Source organism: Notolepis coatsorum, assembly GCF_963971535.1.
Source record: "Notolepis coatsorum genome assembly, chromosome: 16".
Lineage (NCBI taxonomy): Eukaryota > Metazoa > Chordata > Actinopteri > Aulopiformes > Paralepididae > Notolepis > Notolepis coatsorum.
Genome location: NC_140180.1, coordinates 92781915 through 92794379, shown reverse-complemented (window position 1 = coordinate 92794379; position 12465 = coordinate 92781915). Strand labels below are relative to the sequence as shown.

General features: G+C 43.5%; 1 protein-coding gene across 1 annotated transcript in view; it reads left to right on the top strand.

Moving 5' to 3' along the window:
• fat2 (FAT atypical cadherin 2) overlaps positions 1-9490 on the top strand; it is a 217034-nt gene extending 207544 nt beyond the window's left edge. Inside the window, 1 exon segment of the mRNA XM_084332130.1 lies at positions 4403-9490. Within this exon segment, the coding sequence (XP_084188256.1) occupies positions 4403-4908 (506 nt within the window). The 3' untranslated portion in view covers positions 4909-9490.
• Positions 9491-12465: the final 2975 nt, after the last annotated feature.

Below are 12465 nucleotides of genomic sequence, written 5' to 3'. Positions count from 1 at the left end.
TAGTTTTTGGGTTTGGAATAGGACCCTACACTGTCCTCGTTGGATACATCATAGAGGTTGAGTCTACACGGTCCTCATCCCGTACACCACGTAGCGGTTGAGTCTACGCGGTCCTCGTCCCGTACGTCATGTCTTTGATCCTCTCATAACGCCCTCTGCCGATGTTTTCGCGCGTCGCTTCTCTCTCTCTCTCTCTCCCCGTCCGCCCGAGTCCCTCTCCTCTCTCCAATTATGTTGTCAAGGACGTCTACCGATGGAGAACAAATCCACAATGCATAAATCCCAAGTGGGGACTCCATGCATTATTAATATAACTTATGGCCTGTTTCAAAGGATTATTTAGAGTTGACTGATTAATATTTTTTTTTACTACTAACAAATTAGATTCCAAATCGGATGTTATCATGGTAATTTAAATGTGAAGCAGGCTGTTCGAATTTATTACGTCTTCCTCTTCCTCCCTCCCATAACTGGACCGTGTCGATTTATGCAAAAAGATTTCTTCTCGCAACTGGTGGCAAAACAGTAGGATCAAAATGGATTGTTTGTACTATATTGAATCCCTTCGCCCCACTCTGCAGCGAGATGGGGCTGAATGGCATCGTATTGATCTGTCGGCTCGTTAAAATACATCTAGACGAGCCGTGTTGAGATGCGTATCGAACCGCTCTCAGAGGGTGAGCTGCACCCGCATTGGACACGGTCCGGCAACGAGGACCTTGTAGACTCAACCACTATATCGTGTGCGTATTCCTTGAAAGTTGTGTGTGTAGTTGAGGCTACACAGTCCTCATTCCAAATCATCAAAATCTTTACTTTTATTTGAATGCATATTTTTTAATCCAGTCGTTAAAACTGGGTGTGACATATATACAAAAGATGCAACTTCTAAAGGTTAGCGTTTCATTTTACAGTGGTATTTTATCTGGAAATTATTAGTTTGTAGTTGTGAGAATATAAAGTAGCTTTTGTTTATATATTTGAGTATTGATTTGTTTGGATCTCCTCTCTGGTAAACAAGAATACCCTGAAGACTCTGGCAGGAGCACTCATACAAGGGTACTACGACTATGCGTGCACCTCATGGTACCAAAGCACCTCAAAGGTGCTAAAAACAAAATTACAAACATCTCAAAACAAACTGGCCAGACTACTGCTTGACCTTACTCCTAGAACCCACCTCACCCCTGCCCACTTTGACTACCTAGGATGGCTTAGAGTAGACGACAGAGTACAGCAACTTGCAATGGGCCTGGTCTACAAGATACACTACACGACCAAGGTACCCATGTACATGTCAAAATACTTCCCAAAGGTCAGTGAATACCACGATGACAACACCAGAGGGAGCTCCACAAATCATGTTAAACCCAGATTCGGCTCAAACAAGGGAGTAAACACGTTTCGCAATTATGCCACATCAATGTGGAACGCCCTACCCAAAGCTGTAAAGGAATGTGAATCACTACCCACTTTCAAAAACACTCTCAAAGAACACCTACGGGAGACTGCAATTCGAAACTGGCCCCTGTAAATGTCCTAACACAACCCCCTCCAATGTACAGTAAATTACCAAGTATGGTCTTGTCAATATTCCAATGCACAGTTTTGCTTGTACAGTTGACCCTACACTCTGTCCTCTGACCCTACACTCTGTCCTCTGACCCTACACTCTGACCTCTGACCCTACACTCTGTCCTCTGACCCTACACTCTGTCCTCTGACCCTACACTCTGACCTCTGACCCTACACTCTGACCTCTGGCCCTACACTCTGATCTCTGACCCTACACTCTGACCTCTGACCCTACACTCTGTCCTCTGACCCTACACTCTGACCTCTGACCCTACACTCTGTCCTCTGACCCTACACTCTGTCCTCTGACCCTACACTCTGACCTCTGACCCTACACTCTGACCTCTGGCCCTACACTCTGATCTCTGACCCTACACTCTGACCTCTGACCCTACACTCTGTCCCCTGACCACCGGCGTGTCCTCTGAGTTCTGAGCGCCGCCCATAAAATAACACCCATGGCTCTGTTGATATTTTGTTGAGCTGCTTGTCACAACGGACGCCCAAACGCTGCCGCAGCTCTGAATGAACCCTCGGCTTCTGGAACAGCAATTGATCTGTTGGATTTAACAAACGAGTACAAATTGGACTTTAACTTAATTGTTAATCATTTTGATTAGGGATGCTTGATATTGGCTTGTTTACCGATACCGATATACCGATATTGTCCAACTCTTAATTTCCGATACCGATATCAACCGATATCAACCGATGCCGATATATGCAGGGTTTCCCCCCCCCCCAAAGATTTAATAATTTCAGGTAATTAACATTACATATCTCTTGTTGTGGAATTAACACAACATTATGCATACTTTTGACAATAAATAAAATCAGAATTTGTTCTTACTTGCTTGCCTGGGTAAATAAAGGTTATAGAAATGTAAAAAAATTAAAAATATATATATATATTTTTTTTGAAAACCGATACCGATATTTTCCGATATCACATTTTAATGCCAATATTGGCCGATAATAATCAAGGACTACAGCCCCCTCAGCATCGACGGGGCACCGGTTGAGAGAGTCAACAGCTTTAAGTACCTCGGAGCCTACATATCCGAGGACTTGACATGGACCACACACATTGACAGTGTTGTGAAGAAGGCACGACAACGCCTCTACTTCCTCAGGCGCCTAAGGAAGTTCCAAGTCAGTCAGAAGATCCTTAAGAACTTCTACTCATGTACAATAGAGAGCATCTTGACCGGCAACATCACCTCCTGGTTTGGGAATAGCACTGCACAAGACCGAAGCAGACTACAAAGAGTGACACGTTCAGCCGAACGCACAATTGGAGGGGGGCTCCCCACCCTCCAGAACATTTACAACAAGCGTTGCAAGGGCAAGGCTAAGAGAATCATTAAAGACTCCAGTCACCCGAACAACTGCCTCTTTGAACTGCTGCGGTCAGGCAAGCGATACCGGAGTCTCAAGGCGAGCACAGAAAGACTCAGAAGAAGCTTCTATCCCCAGGCCATCAGGCTGCTAAACGAACAATGAATGAACACTACACAACAACAACCACCAAACGCACATAGCACACACATCCACACGCACACACTCACTTTAAACAAACACACTGTAGCACCCACTCCACACACTTTATAGCACACACCCACTTTAAACAAACACACTGTAGCACCCACTCCCCACACTTTATATTTATTGATGAAGGATTGCACTACAACTCGTACACCTTACTGTAAATTGTACCTAAATTGTACCTCATCCCATTTCTGCTTTGCACTAGATAGTACTGTACATTAGTACACTGCATAGTATTGTATATTATATGGTAACTCAGAACATTGTACATATGTCTATACCGAACACTGTGACCTCATTTTCTTCTTCTAAATTACATGCTATACTATGTTATTTGATACTATCTTGTCTAGCACAGTCTCTGGAGCGTAACAGTAAGAAGCATTTTGTATGAAAGTATTCTGTACTTCTGTATGACAACTATTAAAGAAACTTGAAACTAAAGAAACTTGAAACTTAATATCGGTAGGATGATAATATCGGACATCCCTAGTTTTGATGATGTGTGGGGGTATACGCGCAAATACACGTTTGAATTGCCTTGTGACAAATGACGATAAAGTCCTCTTCTACTGTTTATCTGTCTCCCTCCACTTTCCTGGTCCATCCAGCGTGTCCTTACTTCACCTAAGTAAGATACAACATTTCATTAAAAAAAGGGATGAGGAATCTGACCATATCAAATCTACAAGGAATGGGGTTGTAGGTTGGAACACGTTGATATATCTCAATATATGATCAATAGGTTTAACATTGAAAATGTAGTTTTTCATTCTCCCCTTTCCCCTCCCCAGTCTACCCAGAGACTAATTAAAATGTACTCCTCTCTCCTCAGCCAACTCTGCAGACCATAGCTAATCTTAAATTACAAACAACAACAAAAACTTTCTGAAAAAACAATGTGAGAGGAATTCACAAGCATTCAACATGGCAATATCTCTATATCACTCAACATGGCAATGCTGTTGTATCTTTATATCACTCAACATGGCAATGTTGCTATATCTCTATATCATTCAACATGGCAATATCTCTATATCACTCAACATGGCAATGCTGTTGTATCTTTATATCACTCAACATGGCAATGTTGCTATATCTCTATATCATTCAACATGGCAATATCTCTATATCACTCAACATGGCAAAGCTGTTATATCTTTATATCACTCAACATGGCAATATATTTCTATATCACTCAACATGACAATGTTACTATATCTCTATATCACTCAACATGACAATGTTTCTATATCTCTATATCCTCCTCTCTCCACAGTCTACCCAGCGGACCCAGACTACTACGGCCGCCAGAGCGCCCAGCAGGAGTTCCCGCAGTTCGACATCGTGGAGGACACCTACTCCGCCTCCACCATGGACTCCAGGAGGAACTCCCGTTTCGGCGGCTTCCCGTTCCCCCTGGACCGCTGCGACCGCCGCGCGCCCCTGCCCCCCTGCTACAGCAACCAGAACCTGGACGACTTCCTGGGTCCCGACGGGCTGCCTCTCCCCAGCGCCCAGTGCCCCAACGAGTACACCGCCATCAGCTACTACCCGACGCAGCACGCCCGCAGCCTGGACAACGTCTCGGCCGGCTACAAGAGACTCAGCATGCGCCTGAGCGTGGCCATGCCGTCTTACGCCGAGCAGACGAGCCCCGAGCCGGCGCCTAACCCGCCCCAGGCCCAGGCCCAGGCCAAGCGCGAGAGGCAGAACCTGCGCAGCTACGACGGCTCGGACATGGTGGAGAGCGACTACGGTAGCAGTGAGGAGGTCATGTTTTGATGGGGGTTGCTTTGGAATCTGTCGCCGTCTTCCTTGCGCGGCCAGCAGCACGTTAGGACGACTACCCCTCTCTTTGTTTCGCTATAGCCACTGGTTTCTAAAACTGGATCAAGACTTTGGGCTGTGGGGTGGACCTGCCGGCGGGTACATGGGGCCGATATGTTTTCATCAGCCTGGAGCCAAGAGCATGAGTCTAAACCTCTCTTTTACTGTAGGCCCCAGACTGAGCAGAACCTATGAGCCGCCCCGCCGAGCCTAAGGCAGCTTTATGTACCCAGAACAAGCTCCGGGACAGAATGCTTTGAACCTGATGAGTGGTATCTCAGCACATTTTTACTATAGTGGACTCCAATTATAAGATGAAAAAAAAGCACTGTGTGAATTGTAAGTTCAGATGTCTTGTTTAAAAAGCGTTTAAAGTAGTGTAGTCTTGCCGAGTCCTACTAGACTGGGTTACCCCCAGAGCTCCTTGTTATCTCTACCGGAAGAAGCTCATCGGGAAGTTTGTTGTTTTGTTATCTGGAAAAGACACTGGACGCACTGTTTTTAAGTTAGGTTGTAAACTGTGAATAGTGTTATTGTTGACTGTACCGTGTTTAGAAGAAAAGGAGGGGAGAGAAAAAAAAACGAAAAACTGTCACGGACAAGAAGATGGCATCACCGACGTGCGAGAATCACGTTTTTCATCAGAGACGGGCGGTTTCTCAGGAGCCTGCAGCAACGCACCGGCCGCCCAGACGAACCGTGTAGCCGAGATATTTCTCCGTCAACATTTCATCTGACAGGCCGTGGTCTCGGCAGCCAGCCGTGCTCCAAATGATCCATTTTAGCTGCTGTCAAAACTGTCAAGAATGTATGCCGGGCGCCTTCGCATTGGAGAACAGTGAGGCAGATGCACATACGCCTGACATTCTATCAAACACACTATCAATAAATGTCACGTTGATAAAATGCTGAAAAATAGCACGTTGGGTGCCGCCGCCGCCGCCGGTGGTGCAGTATATCAAAAGTCTGGCGCTATAGGTGTTATTATTACCGCCGTAGCCAGACGCCTTTTTATGTTCAAAGGGAATTTATACCAGTGATAAAAAAGAAAGAGAAATGTAACCAACAACTCCCTTCGGAGTTATAACATATGCAATTTGAACCTATGCGTAGTCTTTAGGCCAAAGGAAACACATTTCAAATCCAAACCCAATTCAGAGAGTGACATTAGGTCATATATATATATATATACATATATGTACATATACATTTCATACAGGACGAGTGTTTCAGCAGGAACACAATCAGTGCACTGTCCACGTTGTTTAATGTTGTGGTGTGTTAACTTTGAAGGGGGCTGGATCCTCGTGAGAAAGATGACAGCCACAAACAAATGAATGCATATATGAATGCTATAGTCGCCGCTTTATATCACAGCTCCCCCGTCCTCTGGCTGCACGGCAACCACATCTAATGAATGAATCAACATACTCACCTGCCGTCGACCCATTACTCACGAGTCACATTTAGGGCACGGCCACGTTCTTCTTCCATTGTGGCTGTCCGTCACACGTTTGTTTTAAATAGTTTTTTCAAGTACATCCATTTGGTGGACGGGGCTGATGATGAGTTGTCAGATTTGTATCCATTTTGAGGGACAGGAAAAGTTCAGACGATGAACTTTTGGAACTTATGGACACGTCACCACATCCATTACGTTAGCTAGGTTCTGATTAAAAACAAACCAACAGACAGTCTTATCGTGGTTTTGTGATGGATCAGTGTTGCCGCTTCCTTTAAGCAATAATTCACGGGATGGGGTGCTACACCCAGATATTCCAGCACTTACGTGTGTAGGACATAAAAATGGGATGGTAACAAAAGGTGTTGCTACTGTAGGTTACCAATCATCGGCATCGCTGTGATCGGTGCGATGTATATACCGAATTTAAAGTAAGTGGTGTGATGCTTCGGGAGTGAGGGATTGACTTTGGTCGGTCACCAGTGCATTGACACGCCCACTGGAACGTTTCTCAACCAATTACAATGCATGGTCTGAACTTACTGTGGTACAATTGGAGGATTTGGTTACACCTTCAGAAAAACCAACCATTGCAAATACCAACCAGGGCAAATAGAGCGGACATGGCCGGTTAGCCTAGGCATTGTCCAACTAACACCTGTCCCGAAGGCTAACTGGCCATGTCCGCTTCCATGCATTGTGCTAAGCTAGGCTAACATGCAGCCAGATAGCTTTCTACTGAACGCACAGAGAGGAAACCGGTAGCTATCTTCTTGTCTCTCTCTGGAGAAGACGGTAAGCTAATTTCCCCACATGTTGGCGTGTTCCTTCCTAGGCATCTAGTGTCCATTCAGCATAACACAACATACCACTGTCATGTAGGGAAGAAGAGAGCTGTGATGTAAAGACGTGCTTACATCTGTATGTTCGTGGTGAAACAGTGTCTTGGAGGAGAAACCTCTAACGGCGCTCTCTGCACCGTACCGCAAATACTGCAGCGGAGCACAAGTAGCTTTGTTTTTGATCTGTAAACATTTCTCTCGGTTTGTAATTGGTGTTAAATAGATAACAGTATTTTTCTGGGACGAGACATTATTAGTGTTTGTGAACAGATATTCCGCTATGCAGTGTTCCTGCCTTCGGTGATTAAAGACGTGTATAATTTGTAGTGATCTGCCGTGGTGATATGTCTACGCAGCCATTTTAAATGGTCAGAGTATTGCGAGCCAGCCACAGATGAAAGATAAAGGTTTGATTTCATAAGAGGTCGGTGTACCGTAGCCACCGGTGTACAGTATGGTCACTAGTGAATGTGTTCGTCTAAATAGATATATAGCCTCAGCCGAATTTATTTTTAAATTGCACAGTGAATTCAACTTATGAGCCACGATTTATTGTAGGCTATATTAATGGAGAAAGTGTAATACTATTCACAGGCCGAGCTGCTTGTCAAACCTGGGAAAAAACTAAACAAACTAAACGTCCTCTTGTATTTCATCACCATCGTTTACTATCAACCTTTAAACAAACTAAAGAATAGTAATAATTAAAATAAAAATCACAAAATAAATCAAATTCTCATCTCTCACTTGATGTCATAGTGCCTCTCTTTGGCCATTTTATGATGGCTGTTTTCCTCCTAATAAGCATATCTCCAGAGAGGAAAGCAACGGCTATGATTGGAGGATCAAGAAAAGAGGGTGGAGTTGTTGGAGATAGGGGGATGCAGAATGGCAAGTGAAAAGCAGCCCGTAATATGACATTTCATCCTGGCCCCGCCCACATGCCTGCTTCCTGCGTGGAACAGCCTATAACGGCAGTGAATCCCACAGCTTGATGAAAACTGCCTTTGATATTGCATGCCTTTGTTGTGTGTACGCCGTGACCAGTGCCGTGACAAATACTAAAACTTGTTCCAACCTACTTCCAGGTCATAAACAAACACAATAAACGGAACACTATCTAAATTAAATATTTGCATTCCAAAGCAGTAACGTCAATCTGTCATCATATGTACAATCTGTATTTTGACACACAGATGGTGGACAGCCTTGATAGAGAAGCTAACGTTAGCTAACTAGCAAACATCAGCCATCTTGGCTACCTTAGCTGACGTCATGTCAAGCTGACAAACTGAAACGACACACTGTGGAAAGTAATTGATTGTACATGCGAGATGAGATGGCAGATTGGCGTTATTGTTTTGAAATACAAATATATGAGCTTCATAGTGTTAGCTTGTTAGCTTATGACCCAGAGGTGGGTGGTAGTTCTGTGTGGCTTATGTAGAACATCCATCACTGTTAGTGTAACTGTGACTGCTTTGATGTAGTGGTTTGTTGCTTCACGGACATAGTTTTCGGTTAACATCTTTCATCTTATTTCCTTTGCAACCTTGTGGCAGCTTATATACTTGACGGAGAATGCCACCCATTTTAAGAATTCACACGTTCTCTCCCTGTGCCCCAGGATAGGTCAGAGAATATTTCTAAATGTGGGCCACTTTCTCCTAAAACAGCCCAAAATGAGAGAGAGAGATAACCCTGCCATTTGTGATCAAACTAGGGCTCTCTTATTTCTAGCTTTAGGGGAGAGTGGTGCATATATTAACAGAACTGTCCCGAGGCAGAGAAATAACCTACATACATTCTGAAAAGGGGTGGCATTCACCTTTAAGCAGCGCCAGGTACTACACCCTGTGACACAAGAATTCGTCCATGGAACCAGTACTAACCAGTACTCTGGCCATGGCCCACTAGGGGGGGACGCACTGAGTAAAGGTTTGTCAGGAGCTAGTTTAGGCTCACAAGCCCAAGTGTTTGTAGTTTAGAGATGTAAATGCTGATGTTAAAATCTGTGTCGCTTGTTTGTCACCATGTGAGTTGTTCACCAGAATGTATCTTCTTCACTAATTAAAGAGTTTTGTTTTTCATTTCATTTATACATTTATTTTTGTATCAATGTGGGGCCGACCTCCCATGTTTTGTTTCGAGTCGTTTCTCTGTGAGAGATTTTAATAACATGTATTCCATTTTGTTTTTCAATATTGTAAAGAGAATATGAATAAAGATATTATCTTATATAATGATCCCGAGTACAAGATGTGTTTTGCTTGGGGACAGGGGTGGAGGAATTACACAACGCCTTGGAAAACTCGGCTAAGAGCCCTTCAAAGTCAATTAACATATTTGATGTGAAATTTACATACTGTAGGTCTTGAAATTAGGTATTATTAGTAATACAAATATATACCTTTTCAAATATGACAACAAAAACCTTCTAAATGGGCCCAAATGTATTTGGTAAATAAAATATTTAAATGGTAAATGGTGCATTTTATAGCGCTTTTATCCAAAGCTCTTCACATTTTGTTCCTCACAGTTCCACACATTCACACACCAACGGCGGAGGAAACCATACAAGGTGCCGACCTGCTCATCGGGAGCAGTTAGGGGTTAAGTGTCTTCGACACGCTGCCCGGGATAGAGCGGGAATCGAACCAGGAACCTCTGGTTTACCAGACGACTGCTCTACCTCCCGAGCCACTATCACTATCTCCTGTTCGAGCGTTTGCTCATACATCTAAGCCATTGATAAATCCCTCTGGTGTGTTGCACTCAGTTCCATATGAGTGGTAATCCCCGTTATTTTAATTGAAGCAGATTGATTAAAATACGCGTGTACTTTTAGCCGACAAGAAACACACTTAGGCTCAAATTATTCCCCCTGACAATGGTAATCTTCTGAAAAGATCTACACATATTCAATATGCTGTGTCCCAGGGTTCCCATGAGTAAGATATATTCCATCCCTTGCTTATAATTAGAATAATGTTTATTATCATGAGTACATACACCAGGGATTTATCCTCTGCATTTAACCCATCCTAACTAGTTAGGAGCAGTGGGGCTGTCACAGTCCACTTCCCGGGGACCAACTCCAGTTCTAATACCAGGGAGGCTCAAGGGAGTATGTCAGATTTAGATTCAGATGTCTTTATTCACCATATTGTACAGGTACAAATGGAACGTGATTTGACGTTTCAGTGCATGATTGATTTTTTCACAAATAGGAACAACATAATAATAATGATGATAAATAAATAAGTGCAAAACAGGACAGAACAGTGAGACAACAATAAGACAGAAAAGTGCAGTGGTACCTACTGTCTGTAGCGTGCTGGTCTTTTTGTATGAAGCAGTAACTCTGGGTTTATACTAAGAGGGGCAGAGGGTGGCCCAGGTGGTTAGAGGTTTGCAACAAGATGGCAGCCTCTTTGTGTGATGGTCAAATGAGGAGTGTATTTTTAAAAGAACACGTCAACTCAACATCATGGGAAATGCACTTACCGTCTTCTCCAGAGTCAGACAAGAAGATGGATTTCCCATAATGTTGGCATGTTCCTTTAACCCTGTGAGGCCCAAATAAAAAAAATACATTAGTACCTTCAGAGGCCAGAGAGTGGGACCTATAAACACATGTACTATCCAATAGCATTGTGAGGCTGAAGAACAGGACCCATTGACTATGTAAATGTATACAGCCTTTTTTTTTAATAGCTACAAAGTGATGTTTAGCTTATTTGTGTCATTCAAAGTCATAATATACGTTTCAACGTAACGTGGATATACCCGCTAGTCATGACCTTCAAACATGGAGGCAACCAATTTGTCCTCATTTGGAGATTATTTGTAATGTATAAATAAAGGTGCACAGGGTAGACATAGCCTACTGCACTTCAACAGAGCCATTTAGAAAAGCATGCATGTGTGCAAGTTGGACATGTTTATAAATTAAGCTTCAGATTTGTCTGTCACTTTCCAAATAGGTCTAGGGGGCGAAGGGGGGGGGGGGGGCAGTCTTTTTCATATCAGCTCTTGGTTCTGTATTCAGGTCTGTTCAGTGTGTAATCTGTATGGAGAAATGTGTTTTATTCTTGGCCTGCCCACACCAATTCACAATGTTTCAGCATGAGATTGCTATCATCAAATGTCTCCAAACATCTATAATTTCATTCAAATTATCTGCACACCCAGTGGTTTGCTCTGGAGCACACAGACACACACACACACACACACACACACACACACACACACACACACACACACACACACACACACACACACACACACACACACACACACACACACACACACACACACACACACACACACACACACACACACACACACACACACACTGTGTGAACGCACACACACACACACACACACACACACACACACACACACACACACACACACACACACACACACACACACACACACACACACGAGAATACACACACTCAGATAAACATTACAGACACACACACACATATATACACTTACACATACAGTACATGCATGGACACACACACAATCACACACATACAAACAACATCTGTAGACAGACGTGCACCTTTGTGCAAGCACACAATGAAATGCAAATAGAAACACACTGCTGGAAACGTATTAAAGTATTAAAATAGACTTATTCTATCTATCCTTATTTCACAAATTCCTTATTTGTCTGCAGTTCCTGCAGGCTGTTACCAGTCCAGGCTTCGCTTGTCACCTGCCAGCTGGCCCATGTGTCTGAAAACACTTTGCAGTACAATCTTTTCAGTCCGGAGATTCAGTATTCTTAACTTTTTGATGGTTGAGTAGGCATTTTTTGGGTACCCCTTCAGTAGTCTTAAAATGGCCAGATGTCTAGTGTCTTCTGGGATTTATTGAGTATTCTCAGCACGGTTATTTTCAGGAAGTGGATTTATACTTTGCTCCCAAAATGGCAATAAAAGGCGTGACTTCAATTGACGTGCTCACAACCAAAACGATCACGGAAGCGGCCAATGTACGTTGCAGTGTTGTAGTACTCGAGTCCAGGACTCGGACTCGTGACTCGACTTGGACTTGAGCACTGATGACTCGGACTTGGACTCGAGCATTGACTGCATTCGGACTCGGAAGGTGCAGACTCAGACTTGTTAATTGATAAATAAAGTTATTAAAAAAGAAATTGGTATAGGCCCTAATCATTTGGCATTGTTG